This window comes from Giraffa tippelskirchi, chromosome 3, assembly GCF_054371585.1.
Source record: "Giraffa tippelskirchi isolate mGirTip1 chromosome 3, T2T-mGirTip1v1.2.pri, whole genome shotgun sequence".
NCBI lineage: Eukaryota > Metazoa > Chordata > Mammalia > Artiodactyla > Giraffidae > Giraffa > Giraffa tippelskirchi.
In genome coordinates, this window is record NC_137277.1 from 189,652,993 (window position 1) to 189,676,067 (window position 23,075).

General features: G+C 59.7%; 1 protein-coding gene across 9 annotated transcripts in view; it reads left to right on the plus strand.

Moving 5' to 3' along the window:
- The window catches only part of CAPZB (capping actin protein of muscle Z-line subunit beta), a 136,743-nt gene that overhangs the window by 112,354 nt on the left and 1,314 nt on the right, over positions 1 to 23,075 (plus strand). For 5 of the 9 annotated variants that reach the window (XM_081574905.1, XM_081574902.1, XM_081574899.1 and 2 more), the window contains exons 5-8: positions 5,982 to 6,123; positions 6,447 to 6,563; positions 19,046 to 19,111; positions 19,534 to 19,610. In XM_081574905.1, coding sequence (XP_081431031.1) covers positions 5,982 to 6,123; positions 6,447 to 6,563; positions 19,046 to 19,111; positions 19,534 to 19,610 — 402 coding nt within the window. Of the gene's footprint in view, positions 1 to 5,981; positions 6,124 to 6,446; positions 6,564 to 19,045; positions 19,145 to 19,465; positions 19,611 to 20,885; positions 20,999 to 23,075 lie in introns of all 9 variants that reach the window. The other 4 variants (XM_081574903.1, XM_081574898.1, XM_081574906.1 and 1 more) reach the window with 2 other exon arrangements.

A 23,075-nucleotide genomic window follows, 5' to 3' on the forward strand; every position in this document is an offset into this window, starting at 1 on the left:
CTGACTCCAGCCTCACAGGCTGAACCCGGGCCAGTGAACAGGACGCGGCTCTGGGGCCGACAGGTCCCCCTCCTCCGCCGTGTGACTCGGGCGCGTTCCTTTCTCTCCCTGGGTGTCCGTGATCTTAGCTCTAAGATAACGTATGCAAACCCCGTGACACAGCTGGCAGCCTTCGGGCAGTGGCTCTGAAACTCGGAAGACTTTGACTGTCCATGTCCCCTTGGAGAGGGCGGCATCTTCCTGGGCAGCCCAGAGCGGCCGAAGGTGCTCGTGGGGGTTCTCGGATCCCAGGGCCGTTGTTCCCAGCAAAGCCTTGTTGTCCCTCAAGGACAGAAGCAGAAGCCTTGTGAAGAGGCTGTAAAGCGCCGCAGCCGCTGTCCGGGTGTGCACTGCTGAGCGCCCCTGGCGTAAAGCAGCAAGTGCCACGGCCCGTCCGCCCATCCGCCCTGGCAGCAGCTGCACCTGTGTGTGCTGGAGGCGTTTCCGCAGCATCCAGAGGCCGCGGGCAGACTCCGGGACACGCCCCGAAAACCAAGCAGGCTGTCCCTCGAGGCGCACGTGAGGGGTTAGGAGGCTGCACCGCGGCTCTCAGAGCCGCCTCACACCAGCCTCCCTGCAGCCACCAGATCCTGGAGCGTCGTCAGAGCCAGCGTTTCTATCTTACGAATGAGAACGCCGCGCAAGCACCCCATGCATCCCCCTCGCCTTCCTCCTGGCTTTACTTAAGGACACCCGCTGCAGAAGCGCATACCCCAGCGCCTGGGGGCAGGGCCTTGTGCCGCCCCCTCCCCCACCTGTCTGGGTCTGGGGGTGACCAGCCGTCCTCCACCTCCGGGGGGGCCATCACCCTGCTGGAGACCCACGGCCACGCCCGCCTCCCGCCCAGTCCTGGAAGGCGGGCTCTCGGCTGAAGGTCCGAGAAGGGTCTGTCCCCGCGGACCTGTGCCGGCCATGCCTCTTGCATGGGGGTCGTGGCATGTGATCATTACCTGTTGGGGCCTCTGTGTTACAGCTGAGTCCAGCCCGGCTCCCAGGAGATGATTTGTCGGGAAGGAGGGAGACCAACCTCAAAGCCTGTCCAGTCCCGCCTTTCCTGTTACACGCGCGGCCCCGTGTCGGCCAAGGCCGGTCACAGCCCAGATTCCTGAGCCGAGTTTCCATCCCCATCCCCATGCACACCTCAGCCTCAAATACCCCGTAAAGCTCTGGGGGCCAGAATACGTGGTTGTTTTTTATTCTTTGGTGAAGTAGATCATTTTGAGAGTGAAGTATTATATTTTTCCGTTTTTTTCTTCTCCTCCCCAGAAGTCCTGAGGTTGGAGACTTTCGGTCACAGAATCTGTATATGTGACCCTGACTTTGGCCCAGTGGAGGAGGGCATTTCAGGGGGAGAAATGTCTCTCTAGGGAGAATGGAATGACTGACGCCCCAGGCGCTTCCCTGACCCGGGTGCAGGGTCTCACTGTGAAAAGGCTGCCCACCCAGGTGCTCCGCTGAGGTCGGCTGTGTAGGTCAGTGGCCCGCCGCCCGAGGGCTTGCCTGCGACTCCTGGCTCCTCCAGCTGTTCCCTGGGGATTTGGCCTTTTTGAAGTTGATGAAACCTGGTTGTAGTCAGCGTGGTGTCTTTCAGATGGTGGGACTTACAGAGCTAGCCCAGCTGCTCCCTGACCGTGGTCCCTGCTGTCTGAGCTCCGCGTGGTTCTGTTATGTTAAGAAACGTTCATCTCTGCTGGGGAGGTCTTGAAAGCCGCCGAGACCGGGAGCGCGTGGTTGGTGGATCTCGCTCTCGAGTGGACCGCATAGCCGTGTTTTCCTCTCGTCCCTGGGCCGGTCTGGGCTTCTGTCCCATCCCCCAGCTCCTGGTGTTCCCGGGACTCTGAAGGGCCCACGGTTTCCTGGCTCATCTCTCCATGGTGGCTTCTTCACCATGTCCCCACTGACCGACTGAGCCTTACCACGTGTGTGGGCTTCAGCCCTCGCTCCCTGAAGCCTGAGAGAAGCCCAGGCAGTTCAGTTTGGGGCGTCCGCATTTTAAAGATGCTCCCCAGGCGGCCCACTTGACCGGAGACCTCTGGACTGTTTCTGTTGAGCCCAGCTCAGTGGGGCTGTGGCCGTGATCCTGGGCCTGTCCTCCCCCTTGGGCAGTGGGGTCCCCGATGGAGCCAGGTCAGAGCACAGGCCACCGGGCGAACTCCATTCACATCACCGGCAATGGTGGAGCCACCTTATTGAAATAGCATGCTAGCATTTAAACAGTATTAATACTATTTGACTCATTAAATATACAAAGGGCAGTTAAAGTGCTTCCATGTGTGTGCTGTTAGTTCTGGCGGGCGACTCCTCGGATGGCTTTATGTGGTTTCAGACAACATTTTAGCACATTCTTAAAATACCCACAAAAGCCTTTATGTAAAAACTCATAAATGTGAACCACATAAAATTATTTTTTTTCCCCCGTTTCATGTCATTATGATCAAAGTAAGGTAGGTAGGAATAAATAAGTTTCCAAAAACCTGTTGAGGTCCCTTCTTTAATTAATGCTTCGCGCGCAGAGCTGGGCCGTAAAGTGCAGGACGCGGGCTGTCTGTCTGTGCCCCACGGCCACCTTGCCCCAGCGGGCAGCGTCCGCCTGCTCACTCATCCCCCTCGTTTTGTCTTGGAGCCTCAGGTCGAGACTTGCAGCCACGCAAGCCCCTGGAGGTCCCTTCAGGCGGAGTGGATCGGAGGCCACTCCAGCAGCCGCGGCCCCTGGGGTGCAGCTGCCATCACTGCTTTATTAAAAGTCAGGTGGACTGTAAATTCGGACACCACCCACCGGAATACCGTTCCCGCTGTTAAAGCCAGTTCTGGCGATCACGAAGGTGCTCATGATTCCCGCTAACTGGGGAAAAGCCAAGCCCTGCCCAGTCCCCTTGCTGTGCTTCCAGTTACATAAAAAGCAAGCGTCTGGACACAGACTGGAGGGGAGTTTGGAAAAATGAGGTTTATGGGAAACGTTGATTTATGGTGTTGGGGGCTAAATGCTAAATTTCTCTTTTATAGAACAACGTTGTAACGATTTTTTTTTCGTTTTTTAATTTGGAGGAAAAGAATAGTAACCCCCATGAGACCAGACTGGAGCTTGCACTTTGACCTCCTGTGTCCCCCGCGTTTTGAATCTAAAGGGCCCTGGCCAGGGTGGCCCGCGGGGCAGTGGAGACGCCAGGGAGACGCGGCCCCCAGTGGGAGCCGGGAGTGGGAACGGGCCCATCTGCCTTCCGTATCAGAAAACAGGAATCCAAGGGAGGAGCTCGACCACAGATCACCTGGTTTCGGAACCAGTCGCTGGGCGATATGGACGAGGGCTATCAATCCGCCAGGCCCTCGGCCGGCGTCGTCCCAGGACCGCCTGCCCTGCCCTGCCCTGCCCCGCCCCGAGCCCCAGCACGGAGACCACAGCAACACTCTGGTCTGGGGGGCAAGTGAGGCGAGGCCGTGCACCATGAGGGGCCGAAGGATGCACATGCCTGCTGGGCTCCGCGCCTTCACCCCAGGGCGGCCAGTGGAGAGAGGGAGTTAGCGGCCCACCCTTTCTGCCAGTGCAAGAAAAGCCGCATTTTAAAAGCTGTTGTTTCTCCCCTTTTGATGCGGGGCTGCTCTCCCGTGCGCTGGGAGCCAGCCACCTATCGCCGCCAGGACGGGTATCGGCAGGTCTGCTGTGGGCTGCCCGCTCCTGCCCGGTGGTGCTGCCCTGCTTCCTGGTGGGTGGGGCGGGAGGGCACCAAAACCCAGGAGAGCGAGCAGGCGGGGCCCCGGAAAGACATGCCTTCTGCTCGCCTGCGTGAGGGCCCAGGGGCGACCCAGGAGGGCCCCGCGTGTGTGCCGCCTGCTGCGGGGCCGGGCCGGATCAAGGCGGCCCTGTGGACAGAGGGGGCATCTCGGGCTCTAGGCCAGAAGCCTTACCTACTTGGGGTTTGGAAAGAGATTTAGAACCAGGGAGAGAGCCTTCCTGAGTGGGGTCCCTGAGTGCCCAGCGCTGGCCAGTTTCCTGGAGGTCACCTGGGCCCGCACAGGCGGCGCTCTCCTCGCAGCCGACTCGCCAGGAGACGAAGCTGTGAGTCTCACTGACAGTTCATGTGCGTGGGTAGCGCGGGATGAGTGGCGGGGGCAGCCTGCCTGAGGGATCGTGGCAGGGCGGGCTCCGGGGGAGCAGACTCAGGCGCCCAGCCCAGGGGGCCCGCAGTGGGCCTGAGCGGGAGGACCCGGCCGCCACGGGGCCTGCAGCTCAGCAGCACCGGAGCGCCTGCCTCCTCCATCTGCTTGTCTCCTGGTTTCACCCTGGCGTGGATCACACACTGGGGCCTTTGTGCAAAAGTGTTTTAGTCTGAAACAGTTTCAGATTTATAGCTAAATTATCCAAACAAGAATACAAAGAATTCTTGCACACCCATCACATGCGTTCTCTAAAGAGTACTATTTACCATTTATATTTTTTTTGTTAATAGCATCATCGAGGTATAATTCACATACATGTTTATTTTTCTTATTAAAATAATCTTTGGTCGGGTATCTACCTTTTTAAGTGTTTGTTTTTGGTCGTGCTGGGTCTCGTTGCTGCCCCTGGGCTCTGTCGTTGCAGCACGCGGAGGCTTCTCTGGTTGTGCTTCTCCCTGCAGTGGCTTCTCTGGAGCACAGGCTCCAGGGCTCGTGGGCTCGGTACTTGGGGTGCTCGGGCTTAGTTTCCCTACAGCACGTGGAATCTTCCTGGACCAGGGATCGAACCCATGTCCCCTGTGTTGGCAGGTGGATTCTCAGCCACGGGACCACCAGGGAAGTCCTCTCGTTTTGTTTTTATCTCTCAACAATCCTGTAAAGTAGATACTGTCCTTGTGTCATAAGGAGACCAAGGCCGAGTTCGCACAGCTGTTGGTTCTGGATGAGTCGTCCTCGGGCGGGCAGGCGCAGGGCACAGCTGGTGAGTGTCAGGCAGGGATGGGGACCCACGTCCACCTGACGCCCCCGCCCGCGTGTGTCAGCGCCTGCCTGCTGCTCGCATCTGAGGCCGTGCGTGGCCCAGGCCCTGCTGGAGAGGCCCAGAGTGTGCCTGCCACACCGTCCACGCAGGGTTAATTGGGGTCAGAGAGGCCACAGGCTTCCTGGTAAAGAATGTGTGAACTGCCAGAGGTGAGCTCTTCCCAGAGCCTTAGTTGGGAGGCGCTGCACGCAGTCTCTGCTTCCTGAGTCCCTCAGACCTGCACGCACAGCCGCTGCCTCGGGCCCTTGGACTTGGGATCCTCTCCTGATTTTCTTGGCTCCTCTGGCCTTTCCTTAGCCTCTTGCATTTGAGCTGAATTAGGAGCTCTTCAGTATTGCCGCAGACCTGCAGAGGAGGCTGAGTTCCAACCTCAGTGTCGCAGCCAGTTGCTCTGAAGCACCCGTAGACGCCCAGGGGTGTGCAGGCCCCGGAGTGTTCCGGAGGGGGCAGAGCCCTGTCTGCTCTCAGCAAGAGGAGTCTGGACCGTTGTTGCTGTGGTTTTTTTTTCTTCTTTTCCACCTGTAAAGTAGCCATCTCGAAAGATAGGACTGTCAGGCAGTAACGATGACTCAATAGTAATGAGCCCCATTGAGTGTGTGTTACACGTCACACACATTACTTCCTCTGAAAATAATGTGAAGCCTGCAGAAGTTGAGTCAGCTTGGCGGAGGCCACAGAGCCAGAGTCAGGGGCAGCTCAAACACAGATTCATCTCAGGACTCCTCGTCTGTGTTCCTTCTGTGACCCGGCCCCAGGGAGTGCAGCATCCTCTCCCCTGCCCAGCGGATGCACAGGACACAGGCATGAACCACCCGTGGAGCCCCCATAGGGAGGACCTGTAAACCCAGACGAACATCCCCCCCCGCCAGATGACTCTTGGCCACACGACCACCCCTGGGACCTGGGGCCGTGGTGTGTAGTTTGACAGGCTTAACATCTGATGGACCCATGGCCCTGTCTCCTGCAGGTATTTTGAAGGTGGTGTCTCATCTGTCTACCTCTGGGACCTGGATCATGGCTTTGCTGGCGTGATCCTCATAAAGAAAGCCGGGGATGGATCCAAGAAGATCAAAGGCTGCTGGGACTCCATCCACGTGGTGGAAGTACAGGTAAGGGTCCCCCGCAGCTGGCCCCGGGGCGCTGCTTGATGAAGGGGTGTTGTGATGTGTGAACCCTGCTGTTTCCTGCAAGAGCCCACAGCCATTTGTACAGAGATAAGTCGGGAGTGCAGTTGTCACTGATGAAAAAGATCCCCGGAGGACTGGGGTACACATGATTACAGATTCAGCCCCTTTAAAAACTTTGGGATTTTTATAAGGCCACATCGTGGTGAGGTCTGAGGAAGGGAACGCTCTCATGATCTGAATTCAGGGGCCCCTTGGAGTCAGCTCAGGGTCGAGTATGAGGTTCTCATCTCTGTCTTGTCCTGCAGGAGAAGTCCAGTGGTCGCACCGCCCATTATAAGCTGACCTCCACGGTGATGCTGTGGCTGCAAACCAACAAGTCTGGCTCTGGCACCATGAACCTTGGAGGCAGCCTCACCAGACAGGTAGAGTGGGTGGGCGGTGCCCAGCAGCCCCGGCGCGGGCCCTGTGTGGAGGTGTGTGGGCACTGCCCCCACAGGATCCGGGGCGGCCTCTGTGACCAAAGGGATCCCCCACAGGCCTGTTGGTGACTCCTGGCACTCGGGCTCAGGAGATTTTTTCCCTTGGGTCAAGGTACCTCTGGTAAGATGCTCCTGTGATGTTTGGGCACAGGAGATTTTTTTCCCTTGGGTCGAGGTATCTCTGGTAAGATGCTCCTGTGATGTTTGGGACAAGCCGCTGGCAGCGTCTCAGAATGGGTTCATTTCTCAGTTGTGGCTCCTGTTCACAGGTGGCAGAGGTGAAACTCTAACCGGCTTAAGCAAAAACGGAAGCAAGTCAGCTCACGTACTTGTGAAGTCCAGTTGTTTGTTCAGCCCAGCAGGGTCTAAGGCACACGTGATGTGGGCGGGACCCCGGATCTCTGCGCGGGGGCACCTGGCGAACTCTGGCCCTTCTGGGGGAGAGCGTCTCACTGCCGGCTCCAGCTGCTTGTGCAGAACAGAATCACTTCCGGGGGCCAGGGTCATGTGACTGCCGGTGGAGTTAGACCAACAGGGGGTGTCGGTTTCCTGAAGCGAAATTGGGCAGCTTTTCATACTTTGGGGGGGTGGTCGGTGTGGGCAGCGTGAGCAGTGGTGGCCACCAGGGGGTCTGAGCAGCAGGTCGCTGGGGGGTGGCCACCAGGGTCCCTACAAGGAGAGAAGTGGCTGAACTGGGAGCTGTAGGGCTTCAGAAGGAGGGGGAGAGCCTGTTTCAGTCTCCGAGCGGGTTACCAGCCTCCCCGGGCAGCTGCCTGGTGGTCACGTCTGCTCTCTGCTCCGCTCTGGACCCCCCCACCCCCAGAAGTGCCCCAGGGACACAGGGTCACAGGGGAATGACAGCCACCAGCATCCTGCAGTCCGCCCCCAAGCAGGGCTCTCTCCAGACCCCAGAGTCCCCGCTTATCTCATGCAAGAAAAAACGGGCGTGTCTGCCTAAAGCAGTCTGAACCCTGCTTGAGTCACAGGGTCTGCACGATGGAAGAATTCAGAGGTCATCTCCCAACCTGACGGGACGCCCTGTGCCGCCCTCCTTGGTGGCACCCTGGGGCTCGTGGCCCTGGAAGGTAGCCCACTTCCTTCACATCAGCTTCTGTAGGAAGTGGTGTCAGGAGAGAACCTGCCCTCCAGGGAGGGTCCCCTGCCGCTTGGTGGGCAGCTCGCAGGCGTGCAGTTGACTGGGCCGCCACCCCCTGCCCCCTCTCTTTTCCCGTGAACTATTGATGGTCCAGGGATTTCCCATTCTGTCTCTGTGTGGTTGATCTTTCTTAAAACGAGGTTTTCCCTGTGGACCCACATTTTGGGTTTTGTCCCTTCTGCCCGTGACAGATCTGATGAATCTCGGTTTCCATCATCCCTGGGTTCGTTGTTCCTTCCGGCTTTGTTCCCGCACATTAACTCAGATGAGTCTGTCTTCATAGTCTTTCATAGCCGAGTTCAGAGCTCTCCGGCATGGCTGTCAAAGACTTCCGTAGAGGAAGTTGTAAGGCACTGGCCTTTAGGGTGAGCTGGTTCGGCTCTCATTCACCATCTAAGCAGACTTCACATTTCCAAATAGATGCTGTTTGAGCTACCTGTGGTTGAATGCCACCTGCCGTTTCCCAGCCAACTCCCTGGCCTGCTGGGACCAGGTGGCTGCAGGCTTGGCCTCGCCTTCCTCATCCTCGGGACTCAGCTTGTCTCTGCACCTCAGGCTCCTTTGATGTGGTGAGAAGCCTTGCTTTGCTCTGTTTCCTGTCGCTGTGGTCCTGTAAGCCTGGCCGGGCAGGTGGGCTTGCTGAGAGCCTTGTCCTCTGCAGCTCGGTGGCACCTTCCTGCCCACGGCCCAGTGCAGCCTATCAGCGCCATGGACCACAGAGCCGGTCACAGGTCCAGAGAGCGAGGGCACCTTCCTGCCCACAGCCTGGTGCAGGAGGGCCCTGCATCAGCGCTGTGGACCACAAAGCTGGTCACAGGTGCAGAAGGCGAGGGCCCCGCCCTGACCTACCAGATCAAGACCTCATTTTCATAAAAGTCTCCAAATAATTTATTTGGCCATTGACATTTGACAGACGCTACTCTTCTGGGTTCCATACCCAATGCTATCTTAGCAGGGGTGGGGGTGACTCCCCATGCCACCAACCACAGTTCTGCAGACCCCAGCAGGGTGTCCTACACGTCGTTGTACCTGGAGACAGTGTCAGACTGCATGCTCAGGGCTCAGTCCCAAACGGCTGCCTGCCCGCCTCCCCTGAGACTCACCTTCGGACTCTAGTGGTGAGTCCAGGTTGTCACCTGTGCTTCTGACCTACTGGCTGCACAGCAGAGGCTCCCCCAGCCCCGTCCTGGGGTTCCATTAATTTACTAGAGCTGCTCACCGAACCCAGAGAGACCCGTCGACTCATCAGCTGGCAGGTTTATTGCGGCGGGTGTTTAAACATTATAGATCCACAGCCTGATGAAGAGATCCGCGGGGTGAGGTCTCAGCAAGGCCTGCTGTCCTGGTGGGGTTTTGGGGCCCTGCATGGTGGCAGCTGGAAGCCGTCTGGTTTCTCAGTCTGGAAGCTCTCTGATTCCCATCTGCTGTGGGGTTTCATGGAGACTTCCTTGGACTTCCCTGGTGGCTCAGACGGTAAAGAATCTGCCCGCAATGCAGGAGACCTGTCTATCCCTGGGTCGGGAAGATCCTGGAGAAGGGAACGGCAATCCACTCCAGTATTCTTGCCAGGAAGCCTCCACGGACAGAGGAGCCTGAGGGCTACAGTCGATGGGATCACAAAGAGTCGGACATGACTGAGCAGCTGATACACAGACACACAGAGACTTCTGACAAAGGCACACGATGGATTAACTCATGGGTGATCGATTCGACCTCCTGCCCTTCTCCCCCCACCGCCTGGAAATCAGGAGTGGGACTAAAAGTTCCACCCCTCCGTTTGTGATTGGTGCCTCTGGCAACCAGGCCCCATCCTGAAGTGGTTTCCAAAAGTCACCTCGTTAACATAAACCCAGCCGTGGTGGAAAGAGCTTGTTAAGAGTGACAGGGCACTTGTTTCCCCCTCATGGCCCTGAAGCGTTTGATTCCAGGGACTGCAGATGAGACCAGATATCATAAAAGATGCTGCCATTGCTGCTATCACTCAGGAAAGTCCAAGGGTTCTGGGATCTGTGAGCCAGGAACCATGGATGAAGACCAGACGTGCATGAGAAATGGATTTGGGTCATCCGAATGACCAAGTACGTGTTCTGTACGAATCACGGTATTACAGCTGCTGTGTACTTTTCTCTTGCCCGTCTTTGGCTCAGGTAATCATGAGCAGCTCATCTCCAAGATGTCCCTTCCAAGCGTGTGTCAGGTGAACTGGGAGCTTGGACCAGAAGGTGCCGCCTCCCCTAGAGCAGACTTCACTTCCTACTTCACGTGCTGTGTTAAGCTTCTAAGCAAGTTAAAGACCCTTGCTTAAGAGTCCATGTTTAGGACTCATAACAGGCCCATCCCTCAGGAAGGCCTTCGCCCCGGCCGGTGCGGGCCCGTGGTACCTCTGTGTAACAGGAGGAGGACGCGCAGGCCTTGGGGAAGCCGGGCTGGCAGTCCTGCAGCAGCCCTGAGAGCAGCCGTCCCCATCTTCAGCCTGGAGCTCCAGGAGGATCCCTTTAAATATCAAGATTTTTTTTTTTTCCAGTAAGATAATTATACCTTTAATCATCATTTTTTTTTTTTAATTAGTGTGGCAGAAATTATAAACTTAGTAACTTTATTATTTTTTTTCCTATTGTCCTGGGTCTTCGTTGCTGTGCACGGGCTTTTGCTAGTTGCAACAAGCTTGGGCAGCTGTTCTTTGTGGTGCACGGGCGTCTCACTGCAGTGGCCCCTCTCCTTGTGGAGCACGCGTTCTAGGCGGGCTTCAGTAGTTGTGGCCCACGGGCTTAGCTGCTCAGAGGCACATGGAATCTTCCTGGACCAGGGATTGAGCCTGTGTACCCTGCACTGGCAAGTGGGTTCTTATGCTCTATACCACCAGGAAAGTCCCTTAGTAACTTTTTTTTTTTTTAATTCATGAAGTATTTTGTTAATTAGAGGATAGTTATCTAACAACATTGCAGTGGTTTCTTCCTTGTATGTTTAGTTGCTCAGTCGTGTCCGACTCTTTGCAACCCCATAGACTGTAGCCCGCAACGCTCCTCTGACGATCAGATTCTCCAGGCAAGAATCCTGGAGTGGGTTGCCGTTTCCTTCTCCAGGTTTCTTCCATACATCAGCATGAATCAGCCATAGGTATACATAATGTCCCCTCACTCTTGACCTTCAGTTCAGTTCAGTCACTTAGTTGTGTCTGACTCTTTGCAACCCCATGGACTGCAGCACGCCAGTCTTCCCTGTCCATCACCAACTCCCGGAGCCTATTCAAACTCATGTCCATCGAGTCGGTGATGCCATCTAACCATCTCATCCTCTGTCGTCCCCTTCTCCTCCTGCCTTCAGTCTTTCCCAGCATCAGGGTCTTTTCCAGTGAGTCAGTTCTTCACCTTGGTAACTCTTAACTGCGTTTGTGTTCCAGTCACAGAAGCGTCTCCATGCTCTTGAACGGTAGTAGTGCAAGGCTGGTGCCTGCACCAAGGCACGGAGCCTCAGACTCTCCCCGTAGAACCTGCCTGGAGCCGCAGGGGGTCTCAGGGGTCCCCTTCTCTGGCCTCGGGGCAGGGCTGTCCCCAAGCCCTCCCAGAACCAAGGCGAGTGCTCGCTGGGCAGAGCCCATCCTTCCACAAGGAAACAGGCCCTTGTCTTCCAGGAGGCACTGATGAGGCGGGGCAGTGGAACCCCCAGGCAGCTGGCTCCCCCCACCCTGCCACCCGAGGAGTGGTGGAAAATCCTAAATCCGTATCCGGAGACGGCTTCCTGCATCACTTACCGCTCTGAACTGTTTATAATTCCACCCAGTTTACAGTGACCTGGACAAATATTTAATCCCCAGCCTTCCTAATAGTTTAAATCAGAGCTGTCAGCCCATGGCCAGGGCCTGGTTCCGGCTTGCCATGCACGGCGCCTGCTGCCAAGCCAAACGCCGGCCCGATGAGAGGCTGTCCTCAGTGTGCCGGGCCGGGCCGCAGGCCTGTGTGGGTTGCCTTGTGCTCTCGGCTCTAATGAGGAAACTCAGGCTCTGTCATCATCCTCGTGGCCGGTCACATAACTCATCCGAGGCACATTAAAGCTGGGGCTGGTTTCCAATGTAAGTAACTGCAGGAGGCGGGCCCGGGAAGCCATGAGGGTGACAAATCTAAGTTAATGATGCGTAGCTTCTGCGCAAACAGGGGGAAATGAGAGTTGTGGGTTTAGCTGTTTGTCCCAGGTGAACCTCAGGAAAACGCCTCCGGTTCTCCTGGACGGGAGGCCAGGGGGTTCCAGGAAAGCTGAGCAGATCAGCGACGGGGTGGACACGCGTGGTGGCATGGGCTGTCTCCACGGGTCAGGTTGTGAACAGCATAGCATCAGTTAGCAGGTGAGGGAACTGGGGTTCCGGCTCGTGAGTAGTTTGCCCCATGGTGACTTATCGAAGCAGCAGGCAGAGCTGGGACTTGAACCCAGATTTGTCTCCTAGGAAAAACAAAAAGGCTGCATTCTGCCACACTGCGTTTTTTGGCCTTAATCGGTCCCCGTGCCTGGCATTCAGGAGATGCTCGATAAGCGTTTGCACAGAAGTGCATCAAGCCATCGGCTCAGGGTAGAGAGGAGGCTGCCCCGTGGGCTCCCAGGGACTCTTCCGTGGGCAGCGGCCGTGGGTGAGTGGGCCAGGGCTGTGGAGACCCGTGGCGGGGCCAGGCCTCCCTCGGCAATGCTCAGCCGCGCTGCCCTTTGCGTGTCTCTTGTAGGAACCAGGTTGACCACATGAGACGCCTTCACCACCGGAAGGAGCGAGGAGTGTGTTAAGATTTTTAAGTAGTTGACCGATCAGATGTGTGTCTTCAAAAGGTGGCTCTGCAGGTGGAGTGGAGGCTGGGTTGGCAGGAGGGGGCTGTTAGACCCGCCCAGAAGAGGGCTGGCCAGGGCCCCGGGCGGGGCAGCCCCAGGGGCCAGGGCGTCTGGCCTGTGGCCAGCGGGTCATCGAAGGAGCCTCATGGCAGGAAATACGAGGAAGGGCAGAAGCAGGAAGAGAGGAGGGGCGGGTTAGAGAATCTTGGGGTGACCCCCCAAGGTGTGTGCCCTGGGTTCAGAGGGGTCTTCCCTGCATGAATTCCTCCATGAGGCCGCAGTTGCCGGGACCCTGAGTGTGTGGAGGGAGGGGCCCCAGGTCCTCGGTGCTGAGACCCCACCACCCTAGCCCCAGGGGTCAGGAGCTGCCAGCCAGTCCGAGTGCTCCCAGCGCGCCCTGGCCACACCACAGCCACACCGGCCTGGCCACCCTTCCTGGGGTGGCCCCAGGCTCCCCCAATTTCCTGCTTCCCTTGCCTGAATTGATTGACTGATTTGGCCAGACTAGGTCTTAGTAGTGGATACGCGATCTTTAGCTGTGGCATATGAAATCTGTTTCCCTGACTGGTGATCGAACCCGGGCCCCTGCATTGGGAGATCGGAGTCTTGGCCACTGGACCGCAGGGAGTCCCCCGTGCCCGGCCATGGCTCGGGCTTGGCAGCGTTTACCGCCCCCCGCCCCGTCCCCGGGGGTCCCTTTCCCTGGCTCCTCAGGCTTTGCCTCCGTGCCCTCCTCCCTCGGTGTAGACAGTAGGAGCCGCTCGCACCGACTGTCTTTCCCTCTTGGTGAGCGTGCCAAGCTGGCTGACCTGCCGGCAGTGGGGACGCTCAGACCATGGCGCCCTCCTCCGCTGCCGGCAGTCCCACCTTTGTCCCCCCCACCGAAGGGCGTCCCTTAGGGACAAAAATCCCTGGAAGACAAAGGTTACGCGGTGTTTTGGCAAATCCCTGCACCCGCAGGGCCGTGGGGGGGGGGGGTCCTCACAGGGGCTCGTCACGGCCTGTCCTCGAGGGGCCGAGGGCAGACGCTGGCCCGGGCCCCGCGGGAAGGCCGCCAGCCAAGCACCAGCACACCCGAGAGGTCACTGCTGTGGGTCAGAGGGACGTGGGAAAGAGGCGGGACCGTGGGTCTCTGGAAGGAAACCCAAGGGCCGGGCCCTGCAGATGTGCATTTGATTTTTTTTTTTTTTTCCAGATTCTAAATATTTAGAAACAAAGGTGGAATGTCTCGTGGGGCGGGGAGCTGAGGCTGGTCCCTCGCCCACCCGACAGGCTCGCCCCCCGCACGGCGTCTGCGCGCAGTGAGGCTCCAGCCGGGGCCCCTGTGTGCGGGCCGAGGCCGGGAAACTCACTTCGACCCTCGCTGCGCATTCAGGCAGGCGCTGTGCTTGAACGGCGCAGAGGCTGGAGGCCTGCGCTGCAGATGGGGGGAGGCCGGGTCCGCGCCAGGCCAGGGGAGGCCCGGCTGCAGCTCTCCCTTGCTCTCTGAGGCTCCTGGGTTCGGGGTGGAGAGGCTTCACGGTGTGGCTCCTGGGTGCGCCCCTGTGCACGTCCGGTGATCTGGGGCAGAACGGCCCCAGCTTGGTCAAGGGGGCGAGCCAGCCTGAGGCTGCCGCCCTGGGTCCGTGCCCCGGCGAAGGTCAGGCAGGAGCGGAGTGGAGATCTGAGAGAGGGCAGGGGCAGGGAGACAGGCGGGGCAGGGACGGAGCCGCTCGGAATGTCTGAGCCCTGCACTGTGGTCTGCCCTTGATTTTTCCGGTAAGGAGCATGGATGAGGTTGAGCAAATGGAGAAGCCTCCTGGAAGAAAACAGGTTTTGGAATCATCCAGGCCGTCGTCCCAGTCCAAGCCCAGTCTCCTTCCATTTGTGTGACCTGGACAAACCACTTCCCTTCCCTGAAATTCAGCATTTTCACCAGCGAGCCCATAATGCCCCTTTGGAAAGACTGTTACGGAGCAGAAACGAAAACCACCTTGAGGCACGGGCATGCCCAGTATAAATGGAACAGTAGCCGTTGCTGCTGGTACCGTGTGCCATGCAAACGAGGCTGTTAAATTTTTCCTGAACTGGGCGGACGGAATCTCCGCTGAGAGGCTGTCCAACCACTGTCTTCCGGCTTGGCCGCGCGTCAGGCCCTGGATCTCCAGCCCCGCGCTGACCTGGAGCCCAGCCCAGGGCCCAGGAGAATGCCGCTGGCCTCCACCGGAGCCGGCCCAAGGCGAGTCCCAGGAAAGACGAGGCCGTGGAGCCCAGCGCTACTCTGGGCCCAGGCCGGGTGTCGGCTCATCCCATGCGAGGCGGCAGCAAGGAGATGGAGGCCTCACCAGGCCAAGGCCTGGTCCCGGGGCTGCAGAGCAGGAGCCGTCTGCCGGGCTGGCTTCCTGCAGGGCCCCGGAGAAGCGCTGCCTGGCACTCTGCTCACGTTTTCCCTTTTGAGGAAAATGGCCTGCTTTCTAAACAGGCCCGTGTCCTCTGCATCTCCCGGCCGCGGAGGGGAGCCGGAGGTACCAGGCGGGGGTGGGCAGGCTGGACTCTGACTTCAGACTCGGCTGGAACCACCTTGTGGAACATCTGTGCGACCACAGCCCATAAAAATGTTTTCCTCTGGCAGCCGCTTTTATGAGATGTAATAGTATCCGCGTTGCAAAAATAGCTCTGTTTCTGGTGGGTCAGCACTGCCAGCGAGCTGACCCTGACCAGGTGTGGAGGGAGTCGGCAGGACTGTGGGCAGGGGGGCCATGGAAACACGTCCGTGTGCCAGGCCCCTCCCCACTCCCAGCCCACCCTCTTCCTTCCCTCCCCCGGGGCCCTGCTGGGCCTTTGCCTTGGGCTTAGATTTCTGGCCTCGAGATTCGCGGCCCCTTGGGTCCTCCTAGGGAGTTGGTCTGCTCCCCAAGGAGGCTCACACCCCTGCCCAGGCCTCTCTGACCTCTGAGCGCCTGGCAGTGCCAGCCTCTCCCTTTGTTGGAGGATGGCCCTGATTCTGAAGCAGAGATGATGCCTGAGCTGTCCGGTGCCCGATGGGGCTTTGCTGACCCCATGGCCCTGAGCCCTTTGCCTCCGGTCCTGGCCTCAACTTTGGGTGATCGGTGCTCATTTAAGGTGAGATTCTTGTTGAGCTCACCACCTCTGTGCTTCCCTGTGTGTGCCAGGGATCCACCATCCGTGCAGAGCTGGGGAAGGGGGGGAACTGATTTGTGGGAGGACATAACTCACTTGGGTCAGAGCCCCAGGCCTCTCCTTGCCCAGAAGAGCAGCTCTGAGTGGCCATCAGGCCAGGCACAGGAGCCTCCTCCCCGTGGGAGGAGAGAACCCCGGGTGCCAGCATGTTGGTGTCCAGAACGCCTTTCAGGATTGGGTGGGCAGCCTCCGTCCTTCCCCGCGGCAGGTGGGGTTCCCGGCCCCTGTTTAGCACGCAGGCGCTCCCGCCGTCAGGGCCGAGCGCGTCTCACAGATGCCGCAGCTCTGCCTGGGGCGGGGGGTGGGGGGGCACGTCTCACGCCTGAAATGGTGAAGTTCACAGGCATGCGCACCCCCTGTTTTGTGGGGACCCCTGGAATCTCTGAGGATCGAGTCTCCCCAGGGTCCTTGCCTAGAGTGCCTGGGGCAGCCCAGGGTCGGGGCGGAGCAGCCGGTCCTGCTGGCATCTTACCCCCTCTGTCCGGCTCGGCCAGCCCTCCGCAGAGCAGTCTGGCCAGAGCCAGGCGTCTTCCCTCTCAGAGACTTGGTATCCTGGCTTTGGAAGGCGAGGACTTGGGTTCCAGACCGTCACTCCACTCGGGATCCCCCTTCTCCCTAGCTTGTAGCGTCATGACACAGGGCCACCTGCTTCTCTGCAGACCCCTCCGTGGACCCGGGGCTCCTGGCCGTGTGAGCAGGCGCTGTCACAGCTCCGCCGCCCTCAGCAGTGATGGGATCGCTGGACGCACCTCACCAGGCAGTGGGTTTCAGAGCGCGGCCAGGACCTCCTGCGACTTTCTCCTTTTGGCCTGAAACGCCCACATGCTTTCTCATTTCTTGGGCTCGGGGCGTGCAGACCTTTGACGCAGAAGAGCGTGTCCACGGCTCTCTGAACCTGGCGGTGCCGATGGGGCCGGGCCGGGAGGGGGCCTTGCTCAGCGAGCGACGGCTCCATCAGGGAAGGGGTGGGCACGCGGCCCCTGACCGGGCACCAAGAATAGCTTCACTTCGTCCTGCAGGCGCACAAACGCCGTCCTGGCAGTCACCTCGCATTCTTGTCAGGCGAAATCACCCAAAACCCACGGGTCTCTCTGCTGGACCTGTTCCCCATGTTGTTCTCGGTGAGATGAACGTCTGAGCCAAAGTGTGTGGTCTGCGTTTGCCCGAGTGAACGCAGTCACGCTGCGGCAGAAGGACCGGAGGCCGCTGGGTCCAGCAGGGCTGTCGTCTGGACAGGCTCTCCTGACGTCTCCCCGCCTGTTTCCTCGGGTGCAGAGTGGTTCTGAGGAGCGGGGAGACAGATTGAGGCCCGGAAACTGCGCTCTGCCGCCGACCCGTGTCTCTGTCCGGGAGCGACCCGTCCATCACCTCCACCCTTGACGCCGTGGTGCCGCCCCATGAATCCTGTCAGGTGCGCCTTCCCTTAGGTCCTGGACAAACAGATGGACCCAGGGCCCGGCAGAGAATCCTGCGGGCTGCCCCAGGGACCCCGGCAGGCCGTGGTCCAGCGAGGGCCGCGGGATCCTAGGTGGGAACCTGCCGCAGGGATGCACTCTCAAGGAGCCTGTGCTTCAGCCTAGCATCCCCGTCACCGCCGGAAGCTGGAGACTCGCACAGCAGAGCGTGTCCACAGCCAGCCTGCGCTGGCTCCTGGAGCATCTGATGTGAAAACGCGCCAGCAGATGATTTTTTTTTTACTGGTCCCATCAAAAGTTGTTGTCTGGATCAGCATCAGGCCAGTGTTTAATTTCCAACTCCAGTCTTCTTTCTGTTACGGAAGGGGGGTCAGTCTCCGCCCTCCGCAGAGTTCCGGCTCCTCTGAAGCGTGCTCTAGCTTCTCAGGGATGTCTGTGTCACGGAATAGAATTTGTCTGACCCTGAAGCCTAATCGTTTTAAATGACTTGGTTCTCTCCTACCACCACCTGCTTCCAGCTCCGTCTCCCTCTTAACTGGGTCTGTTGTACGTTTCCTAGCCTTAAAGTCACCCTAAAATTCATAGGTAAGAGAGGTAAAACCAGGTGAGGCGACAGAGGCCTTTGGCCTCTGAACAGACCTCTGTCCACCGCGGGCGTCTGCCCTGCCCTGCTCTTCCGGTTCTGAAGGTAGTTGGCCGTCCACCTTCGCTCTGTTTTTTCACTCATCTGAATTCATCCTGAGCTCTCGCCTTCCTGATCCGGTTCCTGTGTCCTCATCCTGTTTCTTGACTGCCTGTGTATTAAGCTTCCCAAGTTTATTTCTGTAACAGTGGTGACTGCGGCGATGGTGCCAGTCGGGTTAAATAGCACTGGTGCGCTTAGTGGTCAGCTCAGCACCTGTGAGGGTGAAACAGGTGTGTCCACCCTTAAGGGACTTACAGTCTTGGAGAGAAGTAAGCCCTAAACACGGAGAGAACGGGGGAGCACCGTGGCTGTCGTGTCGTGACTCGGCGTCCACATCAGGGTCCTCGGCGCCTTCTCCCCTTTCCTGTCGGCCCTCAGAGGACTCATCCCTGGGCCAGAACCCTCCATCACAACCAGGGGTCCAGGTTCCCCACCATCCCTGGGGGAGGGCCACATCTACATTATTAAATGCTAAAGAGACATGAGTTCAAAAACGTCATTGGTTTGGACAACGTGGAAAATAGCGGAGGGCTTTTGAGAGAATTATTTGAAAGGAAGAAGAGTAATGAAATGAGTTATAGGAAGTCGGGAGAAAAGCACTGTCTTCCCTCGACAGGCGTGGCGCAGAGGAAGGCAGGAGTCAGTTGTCAGATGGCTGAACGGGGGCTTTGACGCAGCTGTTTCCATAGCTGTCTGTTGCGTGTAAAAGGCCACCTGGATGGACGGTGTGCATCCTTTTCTGGCCACGCACTCCCCAAGGAGGACCGCACCCAGCAGGAGCGGTCGGAGCACAGGCTGGGAAGAGACCACAGCGCTGATCCGGGCTCTGCCGTCCCTGCCCGTGGGACCTTGGGCAAGTCACCCCTTCGGCCTGAGCCTGGGGTCTCCTGTCTGACACCTGGGTTGTTGCCCCCCCCCCCCCCGTAACCGCCAGGCACGGCCACCACTGGCAGGCCCTTTGGAGGCTCCCCCGCAACTTCAGGGCCCGAAGCCGCGCGAGTGCCCTCCCGCCATGGAGCCGCAGATGGCCCTGGAGACGAGGCCTCTGGCCTCTCGCTGGCCCGACCGCCTGTGACCCTCGTGCCAGGGCTCCCGCGGCTGGGAACAGCAGGTTCTGTGCAGCCACGGCGGCCACCCCCGCCCGGCGCTCTGACTCAGGCGTGTTCCCGTTCCCTTGCAGATGGAGAAGGATGAGACCGTGAGCGACTGCTCTCCACACATAGCCAACATCGGGCGCCTGGTGGAGGTGAGCGGCCGCCTCCCCCGGGGGCCCTGCTGGGTGGCTTCCCGCCAGCTCCAGCAGCAGCGCGGTGCCTGTTTCTGGGCCTCGCGGGGTGTCTTCTGCGCCTTCTGACCCGGTTGCGAGCTGGGCTCAGCGCCAAAGGCCCCTCCTCTGCCGTCCCCCAAACACATGCACCCAGAGGACTCCGCACCCCCTCCACCACCCCTTGGCGCCCCTGCTTCCCTACACCCTCCGGAAGAAGGCGTGCTCTCCCGACTTGTCCCAGAGCCCACGGGAGGGCTGGGCATGTGTCCCCGCGCGAGCGGCAGGCCAGGCCCTGGCCGGGGGCTCCCACGCCCCCCCATGTGGCCGCCGCAGGGACTGCAGGGTGCCAGGTGGGGCGGGTGCCCCCTGACCGTGTCCCTGACTGGCCGCCTCCCTTCCAGGACATGGAGAATAAAATCAGAAGTACGCTGAACGAGATCTACTTCGGGAAGACAAAGGACATTGTCAACGGGCTGAGGTAACGTACCCAAGAGCGCAGGCTGTGGGACCCGAAAGACGGGGGGTGTGGGTCCAAGGTCAGCGCTGAACAGCTGCACAGCCTGGCGCCCCAGTCTCCTCTGCAAACCAGGGCCGGAGTGCCCACCTGACAGGGTCATTCATGCAGGGTTTGCAAGCTAAAGCAGGACGTGTACTCAGGGTAGACGTGCGTGCCGACCCCCTCCGTTTGTGTCTCCTGGGGACCGTCCGCCTTCACGGCTGTGGTACCCTTATTCCTGCAGCCACCTCTCAGTCCCCCAGGCCAAGTCCTGCCTGAAGATTCTGTCCGGACCCACCGGCCCTGGGGCCTGAGGACCCCCAGGTCAGACCCTAAGACGCGGTGGGGAGTGCGGCCCCCGGTTGGCCGGGTTTCGGGCTGCAGAGCATTCCCCAGAGAGAGCCCTGGCCCGGTGCTTTCTGCAGAGGGCCCCGTCCCAGGTCCCCACGCCTTGTGCCTGCCGTTCTTCAGCGACGGCCGAGGGGGGCGCAGGGGCTCCCTGGGTCCTTCCGGTCACAGAGGGCAGGGCGGTGGAGAGAGCCCCGGCCTTGGAGTCCCAGCCTGGGGTCTCAGGCAGCCTCTACCACCCCAAGCTCCATGACCTTAGACCAGGGACTCCTCTCGGGGGCCTCCCGGCCTGTCCAGGAGCTGGGGCGGGGGGGCCCGATGCAGGGAGGATGGAGTCTGGGTCTGGGGGCTCGTGCTCTGCCCTTGTCCCCCGGCCCTCCAGTCCCCCTGTGGACAGACCCCTCCTCTAGGGCCGCACAGCGGCAGGAAGTGGCCTGGGGGCGGCCCTGGTTTGAGTCTGTCAATACGGTTGAGTCTCTCTCTCAAACAGCTGTAAGAGTGGCGCCCACTCTGGACTCACTTTCCTGATTGCTCCTCCTGCGGGGAGCCTGGTCTGGCCCCGGGGGATTTACTCCCCCACTCACCCCACATGGCGTTGCTCTCCTTCGGCTGTTGAGCCGGGGGCCTGGGGCGTCCTCTCTGCCAAGAGCTTCCTGGCCTGGGGCCCCTGCATCATCAGACATGCCAGACACGCCCGTCGGCCTGCACCGTCCTGGGCGATGGCTGGAAAACCCAGGGGAGCTGCAGAGAGCCTGCAGGGGGTGGGCGAGCCCCCGAGAACTACGGCCACTGCCCCCCGAGCTCCGCAGCCCCCGCGTCCACAGCGCAGCCTCCCTCCCTGCCTGCGGGGCCCCTGCTTCCTCCGCACTGTCGCCCCTCCGCGGCCCTCACTCTGCACACTCTCTATAGATCTGTTGACGTTATCCCCGACAACCCCAAGTTCCTGCAGCTGCAGAGGGAGCTTTCCCAAGTGCTGACGCAGCGCCAGATCCACATCCAGCCCGATAACTAAGCCGCTCCAGGTACCCTGCCTGAGAGGCCTGAGCGCCGCCCCACTAAACAGGACTCACCAACCTGCCGAGACCCCACCCGGCCCCTTAAACACCACTAACCCGTGTCCGCTCGGCCGGCAGCCGCCCCGTAACTGCCAACTTCGCCCTGCGTAACACAGGCCCGGATCACGTGTGCAGTGTGTGTGCTTTGCACTCCGGGCAGGGCCGCATGTGGGGCGGGCCGGCGGGCCAGGGTCAGCGTCACCCACACCGCTCCCAGGGGCCTCCCGCTCAGCCGGAGACTCGGGCAGCCTCTCTGCTGTGTGTGCAGCCGGAGCTTCGCCACCTTCCCACCAAGGGTCCCAGAAGCCCCCAGCTGGTCTAAGAGGGGCACTGCCCTGTGTCTAAGGGCGGAACACAGAGCCAGGTCTCTTAAGAGCCCACTGCTGGTCACTCAGTCATGTCCGACTCTTTGCGACCCCATGGATTGTAGCCCGTTAGGCTCCTCTGTCCATGGAATTCTCCAAGCAAGAATACTGAAGTGGGTGAAGATTCCCTTCTCCAGGGAATCTTCCCGACCCAGGGATCAAACCCGGCTCTCCCACACTGCAGGCAGATTTTCAATGTCTGAGCCACCAGGGAAGCCCAGAGCAGGGCTCTGATGCCCAGGCCAGGCCTGGGGCCACCGGGACCAGCATCACCCTCCGCCCCCGATGAGCTGCAGCCACCCCCTCAAACGCCTTACACTTGACAGAGTGGGCAACAGCCAAGAACCGTGACTTCAGCTAGTGATGGCCATAGATGTGCGAAAGCCGTCAGCATCCCCGGAGAGGAGAAGGGAAACTGGTTTTAACATCAGGCGTCTAGAAACCGAGCTGGACAGGTCTACAGAGCCCGGGGGTCGGGGCTTCCTCCCAGGCCCGGGAGCTGGACACGAGGCCCCGACCCAGAAGAGGCTCAACGGCTTGCTGGGGGGGCGGCCCTTGTGCAACCAGGGGGGGCTGTTCTGCTGGGGCTGCAGCCGTCTGGTCTGGGTGCACACTGGCATCGGGCCTGGGGCATCTCTCGGCCTCCAGCCTCGTGCTGGGATCATCACCTTCCCATCAGAACGTTAAGCCCCCTTTTAAAGGCGTTCCATACAGTACAGTTTCCCCCAGTTCCTCAACTTCTAGGGTGGGTCTAGAATCTTCTGGATCCCTCCCCTTGGCCAGGCCCTGTGGGGTCATAGGACCCCCACCCCACCCCACCCCCGCCCCCTGCTGCCCAGCCCGGCACCTTCTGTCCGGGACACACACATGGCACCTCCTGCAGACACTGGTTCCCGATGGCTTGGCCGTGACCTTCTGAGCTCCTTTCCCTAAACAAGTGCTCTCCCCTCACACCTCCAGCCGCCCCAAGCCTAACCTTCTGTCTCTTGCCGGTTCTCCCTCTGGATGTTTCTCCTTGCGGCGGGGGGGGGGGGGGGGGGGGGCGTGCCCATCCCAGAGGAGCCAGCACGCGCTCCAGCCAGGGAGCCGTGGGGGCCGCCGGGTCGCCCGTGGTCTCCTCCCCCGGCAGCTGTGGAGGACTGGCTAACGTGAGGAGCCTGAAGGCCACCAGGCCACCCGTCCTTGAGCTGTCGCAGAGCAAGCACTCAGAAACGCATGTTCCACAGCATCAGCCGAAATGTCAGCATTTCTCATGGGAGTTTTTTAGTTGCACATAGACTCTCTGAGTCTTGTCTCTGCCACCCTCTTTACCTTCTTGAGGGTGCTTCCCATGGTGTTTCCAGGACTCATGAGCCAGCATTCCGCGTGGATGCTCCTGGTCCTACCTCACTGTACTTAAGCCACGTTTGGCGCTGGCTAGGGGGTTATTTTTTGGTCTCTCCTTCCCGTTCTGTTTCACGGCCAGTGCATATCCTGCCAGGCGGCCTGCCGCCCTTGCTTTCCACTGCCCTGAGACCGTTACAGAGCTTATACATAGTTTAAGAAGCCCCTGGTTAGCCTGTACCTTGGGAAAACTTGACCAGTATCAGTAAGGTCATTGCCAGGGGCATTTCTCAGAGCCTCAGTTTCCTCATCTGTAAATTGGGACGAATGCTCAGTCTCCTCTGCGATGCTTCTCA